The 18,665-nt window shown below is 43.3% G+C and overlaps 2 protein-coding genes across 2 annotated transcripts; both read right to left on the reverse strand.

Annotated features, from left to right (window-relative positions):
- Positions 1-1,042: 1,042 nt before the first annotated feature.
- LOC308303538 (uncharacterized protein) lies at positions 1,043-4,683 on the reverse strand. Its single transcript, XM_080747926.1, has 2 exons — positions 4,438-4,683; positions 1,043-2,594 (listed from the first exon to the last, which is right to left on the reverse strand). Exons 1-2 carry the CDS (start codon positions 4,679-4,681, stop codon positions 1,672-1,674), a joined length of 1,167 nt encoding a protein of 388 aa, XP_080604052.1. The 5' UTR covers positions 4,682-4,683; the 3' UTR covers positions 1,043-1,671.
- Positions 4,684-16,802: 12,119 nt separating this feature from the next.
- Positions 16,803-18,122, reverse strand: LOC308303183 (C-reactive protein-like; the record flags this gene model as incomplete). The annotated part of the gene is made up of 2 exons (XM_080747507.1): positions 16,803-17,328; positions 18,106-18,122. The coding sequence occupies 2 exons, from the start codon at positions 18,120-18,122 to the stop codon at positions 16,803-16,805; spliced, it is 543 nt and encodes a 180-aa protein (XP_080603633.1).
- Positions 18,123-18,665: the final 543 nt, after the last annotated feature.

Genomic DNA, 18,665 nt, shown 5'->3' on the forward strand with positions numbered 1-18,665 from the left:
TTACGTGACAAAACTATTCCAGTACCTTTTCAAATTCAGCACACGTCTTAAGAGTTAAGTCTAATAAGCAGCAGCTATGTACTGTAGATTGATAAGTGTGGGGTCTGGGGACCCCCAGGGGTCCTTATGGGCGTTCCATTGGGTTCGCAGCTAAATGATAGTTTGGAACCAAATGGACCCGTATGGGTCTGCAACTTAAAATAGTGTGCAACCCCAGACAGTACACACTTACTGTACTGCCCTACCTTACAGTACACAGTAAGGTAAGTCCAGAGGTAACTGTTGAGGACTGAACTGGCAAAACAACAATAGAAATACTCATGTCACTCAGGCATAAAAGCCTCAAAATAAATCTACACACACACACGCGCGCTCGCACACACACACGTCTGTGAAACATGAAAAAGTGGTTTGGTTTCCATGTGTTGACATATACCATACATGGGCAACTGGCGGCCCGGGGGCCACATGCGGCCTCCACCTGCACTTAATGCGGCCCGCAGGTTAATACCGGAATACTGATATATTATTGATTTCAGCTGTTACAATTCCAAACATGACCTGCTTTAATTCCGTCAGTCTATATTATAGTAGTATTAAAATTTAAAATGTATTTTTTTTTATGTCCACTGTATTTGTATTTAGGTTCATAAAGTTAACAACATGAGTATATAACTAAATGTCTTTGAAATTGAATCAAAATGTTACATTTCAGGATTTCAATTAAAAAATAACAAAAAATAATTCAGGATTCCAATTCAAAAGAGGCAAAAATAGCAGATCTACAAGCTCAAAACGCATCGCAGCGCGATGCGTTTTGAGCTTGTAGATCTGCTATTTTTGCTTCTTTTGTATGAGATATGACAAAGTAGGATGTAGCAATATGCAATGTGGCCCTCTGGAGTGAAGGTGGAAATATAGTGGCCCTCACCATCATCAAAGTTGCCCACCCCTGACATATATAGTCTGTAATAACGCAGTGCAGCATCACTTGTGATATCTTTATGATGCTAACGTAGCTGGCTGCATCGCCTTTGACAGCATTGAGTCTTCAGGGAAACCAGTCCATTGTGAAAATGGCCAACACAAAACGTCACACAAATGAAGGTTGCGGTCACATCAGATAAAAAGACAAAATCCGTCATCTGTGACCCTGCTTACTTTGTTAAAAATGGTACAAATCAATTACTTTCATTTTATAGGACATACTGTATGTTCTTGTAGGCACAAGGGACAATTTCAATGCAGATTGTTTGACAATAGTGGTGAGATTTGAGGGGCGTTGCTCCCACGTGAAATCTTCCATCTTTCACAGAGGCATTTATATGGGCAACATGTTCACGAGAATCATGACATGGAGTCTGAGACAAATGTGTTTTCTCAGATGGTCTTCTCGACCAAAACGCTTCCCACAGATCACACAACTGTGTGGTTTCTCTCCACTGTGAACTAACAGTCTGCAAAAAGTGACTGTAGATATCCTTTAGGCAGATTGGATAGAACGTTTGTAATAGAAAAATTCAAAGACTCTTATTCCCTTCATTCAAAGGAATATGTCACGAGAGAAATCAGTGTGTGTAATTGGAATTTACTTTGAGAGACAGGCAAGGTAAGAATACAGAAAAGACATCCAATCCGTTTCACGGTCGGAGCTCTCTCTCTGGTCAGAGGTTAATGGTGTCGAGCCATGTGCCTTCTTAAATGGTCACCCCGCACGAAAGCTTTTCTGCAGAGTTTGCAACTGTATTGTTTTTCCCCTGTGTGAATTAACATGTGCCTTTTCAAGCTGAGACTGCCCATATTTTTTAGGCAGATTGGACACGTGCTTTCATCATGACTGTGCATGTGTTGCGTAAAACGTTTCTTCAATTTGAACCCTTTTCCACAGACATGACACTTGTATGGACTTTCGGTCTTCACATGCTTTTGAAGGTCAGCATTTGAGGCAGTTTGCACGGCGGCATCGGCTGCTGTGCAATCTGCTGCTGTGCAAACTGCTGGTTTTCGCTCTGATCTTCTTGGGTCTGACAAAGATCGTTTTTTGCCCTGATCACCTCCGTGCTTTTGACTCAGAGGAGTCAGAGCTACGAGCTGGCGTGGAGAGAGCGGCTGACCTCCATCTGTTGGAATTAACGGCTCTAGGGGTTTCTCTTTTGTATTCTGGTCCGTGCTGCTTGGCCACTCCATGCACGGAATGCGGTTGAGTCTAACAGTGAGGGTTTTCTTTTCGATTTCGAAACCTGGACGTGAGTTCGAAGTCGCCGCGTGGTCTTCGGTGGCATCCGGGGTAGATTGACAACGCTCTGCTCCGGTGTGGTTGGACATGGGTTCCTCCTCTTCTTTTATCAGCCCTAAATCTATCTGGGAGACATCGTGGGCCTCCAATGGCCTCCCAAACTCTTCTCCCTTGTGGCCCGTCTGAACGGACTTGTTTAGCTGTTGAAACTGGAGGTTTGTGAGAGAGACAGAATATACGCTGACATGGGGGTTGTTACTCAGAGACGCCTCTTCGTCTCCGAGAAGCTGTTCGGGAGGAATCTTCTGTTCACATGCGGGGAGGTCAGGCGAGTGTTGGAGCTCAGAGCACTGTACATCTACAGTAGAAGAAAAAGAGAGATAGAGAAGAGGTTAAACCAGTAACTTTACTTCATCACAGACAAATGTCCTATAAAGCGCAAATAATGGAATATATTGTCATTGTCGGGTGGAAACCTTGTATGTCCAAAACCGTACGTTTTGTGTTAATCATTTTAAGAATGATTTAAAATAGTGAAAATAGCCAATCTACAAGCATTGCTTGTTGATCTGCTATTTTCAAAAATGTTGTGCGACAGTCTTGTATGATGAAGCAGGGGTTTATTTGCTAAAAACCTACAAACTTGAAACTTGGGAGATACAAGGTTTCTCCCCGACAGTGACGATATTATAATATAGACTATTAGCGATATACTAATTGCTCCCTATGTTCCCCAGGTTCTGTTTCCCACCCACCCTCCCCACAAAAATGATCTATGTTCCCCGCTCAACCAAAAAAAGGATCTACTGTATGTTCCCTACCAAAAAAAAAAAAAAAATGTTCCCAACTCAAACGCAGGAAATGGTGGGATATCTTACAACTAAGATGTGGGCAATCCTAATTTAGGCGCCCAGTTGCCCAGATGTCTCACCCCTAAGTGCCCACTCGTCCAAATGCCCACACATGTCCTTATTGCCCAGATGTCCAGGTGCCCACTCGTCCAGATGCCCAGTCATAACACAAGTATGGTGTCCAGATGTCCCTAGTGCCCCCTGTCCCACTAGTATTAGTAATTTCTCCCCATTATTGTGTGTTTTGAGTTGTTATTAATAATTAGAAATTAATTTTTGGGTAAGTGGGGAACGGGCCGTACCTATGTTCTCCAGGTTCTATGTTCCCCATTTAGCATTTACCCCCCCAAAAAAGGTTCTATGTTCCCTGCTTATCCAAAAAAGGTTCCATGTTCCCCAGGTTCTATGTTCCCCACTTAACCACACAAAAAAGGTTCTATGTTCCCCACTTATCCAAAAATGCAGGAAACATTCCTTTATAATTATTAACAACAACTCAAAACACCCAATATAATGGGGAGAGATTACGAAAACTAGTGGGACGGGGCACTAGGGACATCTGGACACCATACTTTTGTTATGTCTGGGCATCTGGACGATTGGGCACCTGGACATCTGGGCAATAGGGACATGTGGGCATTTGGACGAGTGGGCACATAGACGAGTGGGCACTTAGGGGTGGAGACATCTGGCATGGCATTGGCTGCTCTGTTGCATGTGCAAACTGCAAAGACATGGGGTGTGCAAACACATGTCTGATTGAAACTGATGATGATGATGATGATGATGATGAATAGTTTAAATATAATGACAACATTGCTTTTATAACTTTAAAGTTTTGTATAATGTTGTGTTTATAGTTTTACCTTTTATTGCATTCATAAACCATATTTCCGATTTTCTCTTGGGTGAGGTTTGTCCCCTTTTTCTCACAAAATGGCTATAATATTAACAATTTCCCTTTGAACAATAAATGTAATGCATCCAACACAGTTTCTAGGTAATTCTGGAAAGTATTGAACCTTTTCTTTGGACAACAGCTAAGAAAACTTCCATAAATCAATTTTTAACATGGGCGTCAATGGGGAATTGTGACATAACCTATTTCAGCATTTTTCACTATGTTCCTCCACTTGGATTTCTTAGGACTTTTGATATGTTATTACTAACATATATGACACAAAGGTTTGTGTCATAAATATGTTTGTTCAAGGTTGGCCCGTTTTTTTTTTTCTTAGATTGCCTGTACTACTAGTGGCGGAAAAAATTACCTCTGGGAACTCAGATTCAGCTAGCTCCTTTCGGAACCCCTCACTCAGGTACGGTCCCACAGTGTAAACAGATACCAACCTGGTGTCAGTTTTGTGTGTTGTTGTGGAACAGCAGCAGCAGGTGCGTTCATTCTATCGGTCATATCCTGCAGAGCATCCAACATATTGCGTTGTCGGACGATCTCCTCCTTCGCCAGACAAAGTTCCTCCTCATACTTGGACACGATCTCCAGTATCTCCACCGCGCCCGCATTCACTCGGTCGGTGATATCCGAGACGATCAGATTCAGCCTCAGAAGAAGCGACGGCTCGTTACTTGACATGTTGTTACTAGAGAAACTAAGCGAACCCACAACTAGTTAAACGTTGGCTCTGGTTCCTTCCACTTTTGGTCCAAATGTGTTTTGTTTTGGAGGACGAGCTTTCCAAATTCCCTTCCTCGTCTTTGTAGTACGTCCAGCGACTACAGCATCCAACTTAAAGGCTCATTACCGCCACCTGCTGGTCTGGAGTGTGAAACAGCTACTTGTGATGTCTCTTAGCAGGTTGCTCTTATCCCAGTGTTTCTCAAACTTTCAAACGTCAAGGTTTAACTCTTGGTTCCATTTGTAGATTGTGTACACTGTCCGAGTTACAGACTTGTATGGGTCAATTTAGAAGCCCCCAAAGTCCCTGGAATCCACATTGAGAACCACTGTCTTATCCTCATCCTTGCATATTATTATGATCTTATGCTTGCATTACTGTAGGTAAAGTAGGCCTATTGAAATCCTTTTCAAATCAATTTGTTGTTACTTTTGGGTCCATTTATTAATTTCAAGGAACCGTGTAATAATAGCCCTCAGGTCAGTTGCTGCAGAGAGATTCTTTTTTTCCCGTCTTTTATCATCACTTTGAAATTACATTTAACGCCTAAAATCAAAAAAGAAAATGCTACAAAACCTGTGGATAGCCAGCAAGAAGATGAAGGGTAGGCCTACAGTAAATTGGTCTGACAATTATGTACCACTCTGTGTACATCATGAATCTTCAGTAGAGTAATTGTGGTTTGCAAACTCAATTTGTTTTGTAATGTATCACAGCACAATCCAATTCCTATCAGAGGATAATATTTTGTTTAATCCAATACCCAGAGTGACAAAACGAATCTCTCTTGAACTGGCTACTGTGACATTGACTAAGTTAATAAATACAATGCCAAATCAATCTAATCATCCTTTTGTGTTGTGCACGGACGACAGAAGGTTGTGCTGTGCTAGAGTTCAAAGGCCACACTGTGTCGTCACTTTTCTCCCTCTGTTTATTATGTAACCTGGAAGGAAGCAAACAATGTTTCGCTTCCAAAGCAATGTTTTACTATACAATTGTACAGGCACACATACAAAAATGGAAGTAAACAAAAAGAACCGTAAAGGGAAATCTGCAAAGAAATCACGCTTCCCAAACACTGGGTCGGGGCCCACCTCTATGAGTCACTAGTTAATATACATGTTTTTCTTTTCAAATGATTATGAAAAAATAAAATAAAAAACATTTCAGAGACCAAAAGAATTTCAAACATTTTTTTCCAAAGAACTTCACTATGAGAAATAAAAGATGGTGAAAATAGCAGATCTACAAGCTCACAACGTGTCACGATGCGATACGTTGTGAGCTTGTCAATCGGCTGTTTTCAATGGTTTGGGTTCTGGGGAGACATTAAAGCCCCCTCTTGAGTCTTGAGCTAAAATGTATGGAAACCACTGCTTTGCGTGACAAAACTATTCCAGTACCTTTTCAAATTCAGCACACGTCTTAAGAGTCAAGTCTAATAAGCAGCAGCTATGTACTAAAGATTGAGAAGTGTGGGGCGCAGCTAAATGATAGTTTGGAACCAAATGGACCCGTATGGGTCTGCAACTCAAAAGAGTGTACAACCCCAGACCCCACAGTAAGGTAAGTCCAGAGGTAACTGTTGAGGACTGAACTGGTAACACCACAATACCCATCCCAAAAGAAATACTCATTCACGGCCCGGGCTGCCCGGCTAACCTAGGCTGCAATGCCAGCCTGACAGCGTGTCGCAGGTTCGAATCCCGTTCCCGTCGACCTTTGCTGCGTGCCACTCAGGCATAAAAGCCTCAAAATAAATCCATGCACGCACGCACGGGGTCTTCAACATTTTCAGGCCAAGGACCCCTTAGTTGAGAGAGTGATGAAGCAGGGAACCCCACAACCTTTTCATAGATTCCATAGAGTTTCTTTGTTTGACAGCACAATCATCAGTGTATTTTGGATTCATGTCAATTTGTGTTTTCAGATATTTAACCACTTGAACCGTCAATACTTAATAAACTTGACCTTTCATTCTGTACTTGGTCTGCTCTTTTTTCCCTCTACACCAAAGCTCTTTGCCGAAAATAGCCGATCTACAAGCTCACTAGGGTTCAAGTGGTTAATATAAAAAAGGAGAAAAAAACGTTCTATCACTCAAAGATTTGGAGGACCCCCTGTAGTAACTCTGAGGACCCCCTTGGGGTCCCGGACCCCCTGTTGAAGACCCCTGGAATAATGCAAGTTCCATCACTTGTGATATCTTTATGATGCTAATGTAGCTGGCTGCATCGCCTTTGACAGCATCGAGTGTCTCCACACTCACCCCAGGGGGCCACATTGCATGCTGTTGCTGTCGACAGAAACCTCTTATCTAGAAACCTCTTATCTCCATATTTGAACGTAACTTTCGTAAAGTAAGTAAGTCTCCATCATTCTACTGTCTAGCCTGGCATTTGCCAGACTGATAACGTGGATTCTGGAGGAATGCCTGGGTGAATCCACCTTATCAGTCTGGGTCTACTGTCACGCATAAGTAGCAAAAAAATAGCCAGTCTACATCAATGCGACACGTTTTCCACTTGTTGACTAGCATTTCTTTGCTATTCTTTAGTTATACTCAAGTGCATTTTGTTATACTTACAATTTCTTAACTTTATGAACTTGTGTACAAATGTAATACTAGTATACAAATGTAATACTAGTCATTAAAAATGACTGATATGGACTGAAGTAATTAAAGCAGGTCCTGTTTGCATGTTTGGAATTGGAGCAGGTGAACTCAATATTATATCAGTATCCCAAAATTAACCTGTGGGCCGCAAGTTGCCCATGTATGCGCCTAAATGAAGGTTGCGGTCTCATCAGATAAAACTTTGTTAAAAATGGTACAAATCAATTACTTTCATTTTATAGGACATAAGTTCTTGTAGGTACAAGGGACAAGCAAAACAACACGTTTTCCGCGTGTTGACTGGCATTTCTTTGCTATTCTTTAGTTATACTCAAATGCATCTTGTTATACTTACAATTTCTTAACTTTATGAACTTGTGTACAAATGTAATACTAGTATACAAATGTAATATTAGTCATTAAAAATGACTGATGTGGACTGAAGTAATTAAAGCAGGTCCTGTTTGCATGTTTGGAATTGGAGCAGCTGAACTCAATATTATATCAGTATCCCAAAATTAACCTGTTGCCCATGTATGCGCCTAAATGAAGGTTGCAGTCACATCAGATAAAACTTTGTTAAAAATGGTACAAATCAATTACTTTCATTTTATAGGACATAGGTTCTTGTAGGTACAAGGGACAATTTCAATGCAGATTGTTTGACAATAGTGGTGAGACTTGTGGGCCGTTGATCCCACGTGAAATCGTCCATCTTCTTTCACAGGCATTTATCCACAAGTTTCCAACATCTCATCGTGCATTGCGCATAAATTGGACGGAGCTTCCGGCGCCGCAGCCGAGTGTGATCTACAAGCTCACAACGGCTGCATCTGCGACGCGACGTGAGCTTGTATGTCTGCTGTTAACCGGAAGTGTGGTGCAAAACATTCTCCAGTAAATTCCCGCGGAAAGAGGTGGATATGGGCAACATGTTCATGAGAATCATGACATGGAGTCTGTGAAACAAATGTGTTTATTCAGGTGGTCTTTTCGCCCAAAACGCTTCCCACAGAACTCACAACTGTGGGGTTTCTCTCCACTGTGAACTAACAGATGTCTGCCAAAGTTACTCTGGATATACTTTTGGCAGATTGGACAGAACGTTGGTTTACTTGATTTCTTCACTTTCGCACGTTTAGCCACGCTCACATGGCTAGACGTGAGCATTGGTACGTCCAAATTGGAACTGTGGTCAACGCCTTTACGACTGATGGGACGGTGATGGGACTTCTCTCCTGCATGGATTTTCTTGTGTCTTTCCAAGACATGCTTCTGACCAAACCGTCTCCCACAAGTAGAACAGACAAACGGTTTGTCGCGTGTGTCGCGTGCGTGTCGAGCCATGTGCTCTCTGAAATGGTCACGCCGCATGAAAGCTCTTCCGCAGACATTGCAACTGTATTGTCTTTCCCCTGTGTGAATTAACATGTGCCTTTTCAAGCTTGTCACACCTACATTTTTTAGGCAGATTGGACACATGCTTTCTTTATGACGGTACCTGTGGATCGTTAAACGTTTCTTTTCTTTGAACCCTTTTCCACAGACCTGACAATTGTATGGACTTTCGGTCTTCACATGCTTTTGAAAATCAGCATTTGAGGCAGTTTGCACGGCAGCATTGGCTGCACTGCAATCTGCTGCAGTGCAATCTGCTGCTGTGCGATCTGCTGGTTTTCGCTTTGATCTTCTTCTTGGCTCTAGCGAAGATCGTTTTCTTCCCTGATCACCTCTGCACTTTTGACTCGGAGGAGTCAGAGCTATGAGCTGGGGCGGAGAGAGCGGCTGACCTCCATCGGTTGGAATCAACGGCTCTAGGAGTTCATCCTTCATCTTCTGGTCCGGGCTGCTTGGCCACTCCATGCACGGAATGCGGTGGAGACTAACAGTGAGGATTTTCCTTTCGGTGTCGAAACCTGGACTCGAGCTTGAAGTCGTCACGTGGTCTTCGGTGGCATCCGGGGTAGATTGACAACGCTCTGCTCCCGTGTGGATGGACATGGGTTCCTCCTCTTCTTTTATCAGCCCTAAATCTATCTGGGAGACATCGTGGGCCTCCAATGGCCTCCCAATCTCTTCTCCCTCGTGGCAGTGGTCGGGGTGGTCTCCATTGCCTGTCTGAAGGGACTTGGTGAGCTCTTCGAACTGGAGGTTTGTGAGAGAGACGGAATATACGCTGACATGGGGGTTGTTGCTCACTTCTTGGTCTCCGAGAAGCTGTTCGTGAGGAATATTCTGTTCACATGCAGGGAGGTCGGGCGAGTGTTGGAGCTCAGAACGGTGTACATCTACAGTAGAAGAAAAAGAGAGAGAGAGAGAAAAGGTTAAACCATTAACTTTACTTCATCACAGACAATTGTTCTATAGGGAAAAGTGCAAATAATGTAATATATCGTTGTTGTCATGTGGAAAGCTTGTATGTCCAAAACCGTTTGTTTTGTCTTTATCATTTTAAGAATAGTGAAAATAGCCAATCTACAAGCATGGCTTGTTATGTTGTTGATCTGCTATTTTCACTAGTTTTGTGTGACAGTCTTGTATGATAAAGCAGGGCTTTACTTTACGGGAAAATGCACAAATTTGAAACTTGGGAGATATGAGGTTTCTGCCCGACAGTGACGATATTATAATATAGACTATTAGCAACCTACTAATTGTGTGGGGCGGGCATCCATACTTTTCCAGAGGTTACAGTGAATTCTGTGTCTCCCCAAGATGCCAACTTTCCTAAGACTAAAACAGACCACATTTTCTGCATTTCTGAACAAACTACCTGGCAAGAAATGTGTTAATAACATCCACAGGTTGTCTAACCAGAGCCCCGTATTCAGGGGCTACACCGTTTCCCAAACACTGGGTCGGGACCCTTTCGTGGGTCGCAGACACATTTTTATGGATCGTGAGGATTCCTTTTATCAACTTTTTTCTTTTATTATTTCAAAAGATTAATGGGTGTGGGTGAGGGGGAGGGGGGTGGAAGAGTAAAATCTACAATTTTCTGAGAAAAATAATTTCAAACATTTTGAAGAGTAGCTCAGTGAAAATGGCATATCTACAAGATCACAACGTGTCGCGATGCCACACTATTTTCACTAGTTTGGGTCCCAGACAGTGTTCCATTTAACACCCTGTGCATATGGGTGCACACACAGTATTTTCTCCCAACACTGACAGTCCGTGCTAGGAAGGGACTGGTACAGAACCAGTGGCCTGTGGCCCTAACAGATAGCTATGTGCTTACTGCTTAGCAGACACTCCCTAATGGTTTATGTGTTCTTTCATTAGTTTTGCGGCGCAAATTCATCATTCCAGCAAATGAGGGGGGCTGTTGAGCAGGCCAGGCACACTCAGACACACACACACACACACACACACACACACACACACACACACACACACACACACACACACACACACACACACAGGGTGGGGGGAGCAAATTCAGCATTCCAGCAAAGGAGGGGGGCTGTTGAGCAGGCCAGGCACACTCAGACACACTCACACACACACACACACACACACACACACACACACACACACACACAGGGGTTGGGGGGGGTCGTCTGCAGGTCACCCTCAAAACAGCACCCCTGTATCGGCAGTGGAAGCTTGTGATTGGCTGAACCGGAGGTAGGGAGCGCTTCGTTGTGTTCCCCTGGACCGCGCGGAGGTGACAGGGGTCTGAAGATTTACTATTCTGTCCATAACGGCACATAAGTCAGTAACGGCGCTGAGTCGGCTCATGCGACCGTCGCAACGCTCGACTATGCGATATCATGTTTCATAACATATATAACCATAAAGATTCTATATTTATAAGGTCAAGTATTATACTTAATAATTGGGATCTAGGCATTTTGGTTTGATAAGGTTGTGTGGTGGGCAGAACAATTTGTCCTTGTTTGTTATTTGACTATTTTTACTTTAATTATAATTAAAGACATTTCATAGTGAATTAGTGATTATAATAATAGCCTATGTCATGATTGCTAGATCAGATTGTGTTTATAATATAACGCCGACGTGCCTCCGTCATCTCCACCGAAAACAAGTAGGGATGGACATCGGTATCGGCCAATATCAGAAATCGGCAGGTATCATATCAAACCGGCCAAATCGGTGATCGGCAGGTCACTGACATAAATATGCCAAAATCGGCCAATTGAATCTCTTGCACTGCACAGCATGATGCTCGGTCCTGTGACGTAAACATTAGCAAGTAGCAGCCAGTCTACTTAGAGGCAGCCTACAGAATACAGATGGTGCCGATTACCTTTGCAATGTAAGGATATATTCCATAATCCTGTGTCAATGTCGTCTCCAAAAAGAAGGGGGGGGGGGGAAGCATGCGTCACCTGCTTTCCTCCTGCCTAGTCCAGACGGTTATATTAGACTGGATATTGTCTGTGATTTTGGATATTGTACTATTGTGATTGATTTGGCATTAGTGTTCTTCTAGCTTATTGGTACTCAAATTGAAGTATGTCTTGTAGACCTACTTGGCCTGAAACAAAAGGGTATTGGAGCAACCCTATTTCCTAGTTCTTAGCTAAAGAAATCGGTATCGGAAAAATCGGTTTTGGCAGGTCAGACCTTCATAAAACCGGTGGATCGGTATCGGCCAAGAATTTTGCAATCGGTCCATCTCTAAAAACAAGCGCTCTCCCCTTGTTCCATTGTCGAAACCGGGGTGCTGTTTTGATTCACGCCACACACACACACACACACACACACACACACACACACACACACACACACACACACACACACACACACACACACACACACACACACCTTCAAGAGCCAATGTTGAGCAACCTTGCAATGCATGTACTCTTGCCTGGTTAAAACCAGACTGCACTCAGAGTCTGGTGTATTAACCAGGCGAGCTCCACTCGCCCAGCGGTGCACAGCCTCCACCGCTCAGTTCACACGGGTGTGATTTTTCTTATTCCTCATTCAGTTTAGTATTACAAAACAGGTGAGGTGCACAGACTGCACACAACAAAAGCAGACTCTATAACAGACGTGTAACTTGAAATTGTCAGCAGATGGCAGCGCGGCTACTCAGCTTGTTTACAGTGGTGGGTGAATGATTAACCTCGCCTACCCACCAGGCTTTCAGTGAATGATGTACTAATCTGTGCACACTGCACATCATATTTTAATATCTCTTCTATAAATCTGCATCTCAGTGCAGTCACAGTGTGTTGTAGATGGAACACTGTTTCCCAAACACTTGGTTGGGACCCATTTTTGTGAGTGCCTTAATTTTGTTTCATAAATAACATTTTTTATTATAAAAAAAAAAAGAAGAAAAAGAAACATTAAAAAACCTCATATTTTCAAGAATAAAAAAAATGCAATGAAATGAGTAATTCAAGGTTTCTGTTTTCCCATGTATTTCCGGACCCATTTTTGAAAGGTCACCACGCCCACGATGGTGCGGCAGGTGCGCATGGGGAACACCAGGAAACTCATGGGAAACAGAAAAATATCGGATAAAAAGGTTTCTTATTAAAGAACACGGAGGTTCCGGGTAATTATGCAATGCCGGCCAGTATTTAGACATATTTGAGACTTTATTAAGCACTTTGTTTGTGAAATCTGAATGTTTGTGTAGTTTTTATAGGCTATCGAATTCGCCTCCGCCAACCAAGGTGAATCCTCATTCATGACGCTCGTACGTCATGTTATCAGCGACCGTCACGTTTCAGGGCTAGTTGTGTAATAATAAGATACCAACCTGGTGTAGGTGTGTGTTGTTGTGGAACAGAAGACGTGTGAATGACTGCGTTCATTCTATCGGTCATATCCTGCAGAGCATCCAACATATTGCGTTGTCGGACGATCTCCTCCTTCGCCAGACAAAGTTCCTCCTCATACTTGGACACTATCTCCAGTATCTCCACCGCGCCCGCATTCACTCGGTCGGTGATATCCGAGACGATCAGATTCAGCCTCAGAAGAAGCGATGGCTCGTTACTTGACATGTTGTTAAGCTAACCCACAACTAGTTAAAAGTTAGTTGGCACTGGTTCCTTGTTTAGACGAGGTTTTTAGGTTTCCTTTTCTCGTCTTTGTTGTAACCACAGAGTTAACGGCCGCCTACATTTAAACGCTCACTACCGCCACCTGCTGCCCCGGAGTGTGAAACAGCTGCCTGTGATGTCTCTTACCCATAGAGTAGACCAGGGGTCTTCAACGTTTTCAGGCCGGGGACCCCCAAACTGATGGGGAGATGGAGCAGGGACCCCCTACCACCTCGTAGGGTGGGGGGGTCGGGGCTACGACATATTTTTTATTTTAAACATGTACAAGTTACAGCGAGCATGGTGGGCCGTACCTTATTAACTGAGAACCAATGTCAATAATAACAATCTGTCAATTGCATAGTAATCATGTATTCAAGCTATTCAAAATGGATAGAATCATGATTTATTTTTTAACATAAATGTGAAAAATGAAAAAAGAAAATGAAAAAAAAAAAAACATTTTTTGAAATCTTTTTTTTTTTTTTTTAAGCAATAATTTCGCGGACCCCCTGCAGTACCTCCGCGGACCCCCTGGGGGTCGCGGACCCCCTGTTGAAGACCCCTGGAGTAGACTGTAGAAGCTCTTACCCCAGTGTTTCTCAAACTTTCACATTTCAAGGTCTCCCACTCTCCGGGTTCATTTGTACATTGTCAAAGTTACAGACTTCAACTTGTATGGGTCAATTTAGATTAGAACTCCCTAAAGTCCATGACTTTGAGAACCACAACTCGTCCTTGGGTATTATTTATTATGATCTTTTTCTCAAGTATTTCTACTGCCACACTGACATGGAAATCCTTACTAAGTGTAGGCCTATGGAAGTAAATTCAGAGCTCCTGGATCAATTACATTGCTTTATTTTTTCCTTATTCAACATGTCATATGGAGCCATGTAAACAAACACTCAAGTCAATATTGTTTTTTGAAAACATTTGAGGCGAGAAATAGACAATGCAGTGAGTGAGAATATATTTGGATCAGTGGTTTCTGAGCCAATTAATGGACTATACTTGCATTACTGTAAGTATTGAAATCCTTTTCAAATCAAATAAATTGATTTGTTGTTTTGGGTAAATGTATTAATTTTTGCACTTCGCATCACAGCTAGAAGGTCCTGGGTTTGATTCCCGCCGGGGGAAGCTGTGGGCGCTGGGGGCGTGTTCCTCCACCCGCGTCATCAGCACCCACACCCTAGGTGGGGTTGGCGATATGGCCTTTCTGTGGTGAGTTTGCATGTTCTCCCCGTGTATCCTTGGGCATAGGCCCTCACACAAAAACATGCAGTAGTCCTGGTTTCTATACTACCTCCCCCTAGCCAGCCGGGTGCTCCCCAATGTCCCCTGGCCCGGCAGGGGGAGAGCGGAAACCAGGACTACAGGTTAGGTAGTCACCGGGTGGGTTGCAAAAAACGTGGGATAAAAAATATAAAAAAAAAAAAAAGAAATATATTAATTTAAAGTAGCTGTGTAGCCCTCAGGTCAGGTGCTCCTCTGTCTTTTTGGAGCTGTGTGAAGCACAGGCTCCCTATACGTGGCCGTGTGGGTCTGTCTGTGTGTCTGTCTGTCTGTGTGTGTGTCTGTATGTAGCCTGAACTTCCTAAACTTCGGCACGCTACTAGTCCCACAGTTTTGCCACCACACACTCGCGCCATATGTCAAATCGACCGGCTTACTCGGGAATCGTGGGCTAGTAACTTGCTAAGAGAAAGGTTCAATAGTTTAATTGATATTAATTTATTAGTGAATTAATTTTCCCCATTGACTTATAATGGGAATCGCAAAAACTCACATTCAATTATTTGTCTCTCGCAAACCATAGGGGCTAGAGTTTCAAGACTTGGAGAGGAGGTTCATAATGATTTCAAGGATTAAATAAAAAATAATTGTGTCATTTGGCCGCATGGTGGCGCCATAACACCCCACTTTACGTTTTGGCCTGTAACTCTTGAACCGTAGGTCGGAAAATTAAAAATATTTTTTCCCTGGATTCCTTGGGTCATGACGCATCTCCCCATATAGGCCACGCCCATTTGCGCCATGATAGATTTTCCGCCATCTTGAATTTTCTCCAAAACACACTTTTTGCTCCTTTTCCTACATATTTTCTTCAAATGTCACAAAAATCGGTACACATGATCCACACACACACACACACACACACACACACACACACACAGCTCCACTTCACACGGGTGTGATTTTTATATTTAGGCCTATTTTATAAATGGGGGTCGAATATCATCATTTTGAAATTACATTTAACACCAAATTAGAAATGTTTTTCACACAACGCCTGCCCAATTTCAGCGTTTAGGTGTGCATGTCTGTCGTCTTTTGCAGGTAAAGATGAGATGTTATTTTATTTTTTTATTTGACATGTGGAGAACTGGTGTCAAAGGCAGTGCAGTGGCAGAGCTCAAGCCCTACCCTATGGTCCTGCCCAACCCACTCCCTGTGCATATCACCTAACAAAGGCATGTCATTTTATTGTTACTGTATTGTGTTATATTTAATTATTTCTACTGTTATTACTCTCAAACAATTGTATCTCTTGTACCTGTACAGATATATGAGATGTGTACCAAATACAAATCTTGAATCTTGAAAGGTGTCAGCTATACTCCATGTTTACTTTTTTAAATTCTCGAAATGCATAAGTGACAGCATAAACACAAAACAATTGTATAGTGGAATTAGGAGAAATAACCATTTACTTCATCACGTTTGCAGAAAATAACAATGTGGTTTCTTTGTTACCACATAAAGTAATCTTTGTCTACACACACAAAAACACATGCAGAATTGAATTCTGGCTTTTAATCGCTTTGCAGCGGCCGTGTACATGATTTAAAGTAAAACGCTAATGCATTACTTTAGTCAGGAACACTCACATCAAAGTAGATTTAACCATTTATTGCATAAACGGAATACAGTTAATCTTGGCGTTAAAGGGCTCCGCGTTCAGAGATGATCCCTGAATTTTATTCGAGCAGCTTGCTATGCAAAATCAGGGGACTTTAAGCAAAAAAAACCATAGGGATACTATAGTAATACAATAGCAGTACATTGACATTAGCTTGAATCAGCAGACATTAAATTGCAAGTATTTGAGCCAGACTCTGATCAAAAGCTGGAGGCTGGTGTGGAGGAGGCAGCTAAGCAGCAGCAGATCTGAAGCTTCGGATAAAAGACAAACAGAGCTATAGTGGATGCAAGCCGTATTTAAAGGAGCCTCCCTTACTGAGCGAGAGCTCTGATTGGATTAGACGTGAGTGAGGAGTATAAAGGAGCTGACTGACAGCTGATTACAGCTGAGTGTGCGAGACTCACGTGTCCTGCTTAAACTAACATCATTTTCTAGTAACAATTTATGACACGTTGCTTCTGGGCTGGCCAACAGTGTGGAAAACAATGTTCTTGTCATTACGTACATAGAATATTATTAAAGTCACTCATTTCTACAAACACCTTCCCCTCTGAGGCGTAATCGAGTGCTTTCCAGTTGAGGACGTTGCCAGGAGCAAAGGTCCTCCCCTCCATGTACGCTCGGATTTCACAGGGAGAGACGACCGCGTCCCAGAAGTGGACGTCGGTGATGTCCCCGACGAAGGACTGCTTGGTGTGGAAGCCGCCGCCGTACGTGTCCTGCTCCTGCCCCAGTATTATACTCGGCAGGCCGGTCACGGAGACGTTCGCCCTGAGGTAAGCCCGCAGACTGCGCTTGCCGTTGACCCACAGCTGAGTCAGGCCAGTGCTCGACTGCCACGTCCAGCACACCGAGTTCCACTCGTTCCGGCTGTCCGACAGGCCAGAGAAGTCGTGCTCGGCTCCCTCGACGTGCACCCTGTATTTGCCCGGGAACGACGGTTTGAACAGCAGCAGGTCGTTGTCGTGCGAGGGCGTGGCCAGGGAGAACAGGGACTGGCCTCGGTGCAACGCCGAGAAGTACCTGTAGGGATGGGACGATACGAAGATGTCATGTCACGATTATTGTGACCAAAATAATTGCGATATTATCGCGGTAATCAAAATATGCCTAATACTCTTAAAATGACACTTATTTTTAACCACTTGAATCCCTGCATTCTGGGGTGGAACAAATAGGTTTGGTAGAGAGTGAAAAAAGACTATCAAGTACGTTATTTCCAGGTCTGCATATGCTAACCTGACTGCGCCAGATATTGCAGCAGTGCGTAACGCTCTGCCTTACATCTGGGCTCTCTCGGGCAGACTCGATGTAAGGGGCGGGCCATTTTTTGAATTTCTTTAGCAGGTGATTGGATGTGGCCGTCTCTATCACAGTGTGGGAGTGCCAACTCCAACCACTCATATTGGCCTGTCTGCATGACGTTACACCCAGAATCCGCCTCCTGGGTTTCCACGTGGTCTGCAATCAGACTCTATTGGCTCAGAGCCGCTCAGAGCCCGCCCGTAGCTGCCGCTGATTGGTCCGGCCCGGGGCTTTACGAGCGTTATCAACTCCCACCGAGAGAGCTCAGATGGTAAAGTAGAGCGGTAGCCTACGCACTACTGCCACCATCTGACGAAAGTCAGGTTAGCATATGCTGCTCGGCAAATAAAAGTTGAATTGATCCCAGTGTATGTCGGAGGACAATTTCACGATAAATGTAATATCTGCTGATACGATTATTGTGAGTGTTTTCTTTTATTTAATTTCTTCACGATAAACGATAATAACGATTATCGTGCCCATCCCTAGAAGTACCTCAGGCACAGGGTCATGGCCGAGATGGGATTTGGCTCTTGGACGAGAGTTTTACGTAGGCTGCGTCGCCGTCCTCGGGGAACGAGAAGACCTTCCCCGATAGATCTGAAAAAGCAGGAGACATTTTTGATTACGGGGTGTATTTTCAAAGCCTTGTCTACAAAAAAAGTTCACTTGTGATTTTTCCCAGTATAGATTAGATAGACACCTTTATTATCCCAAGGGGGGAAATCAGTCGCCCAGAGGCAGCACAGCAGTTTACTTTAAGGTTACAAAGTTACAGAGAAGTATGAAAAAGAAAAAAATACTGTTGTGTACAGTCAAAAAGAGCAAGGCACAAAAAAGAAGAATATATACATAAAGTGTCAAAAGCAGTCAACGCTCATAACAGTGGCGTCAGTTCAGCAAAAGCTAAGGTATGGCAACATGACTGGTGTCTTGCACGTGCGCCTTCGCGTGCGTGCAAGACAACAGTCATGTTGCCATACCTTAGCAACAGGCATGATACATTTATTTTAAGAAGTACATTTTTTCCCCCCGTTTCTACGGCTGGATATGGC

This window comes from Nannobrachium achirus (genome assembly GCF_963921795.1).
Source record: "Nannobrachium achirus genome assembly, chromosome: 18".
NCBI lineage: Eukaryota > Metazoa > Chordata > Actinopteri > Myctophiformes > Myctophidae > Nannobrachium > Nannobrachium achirus.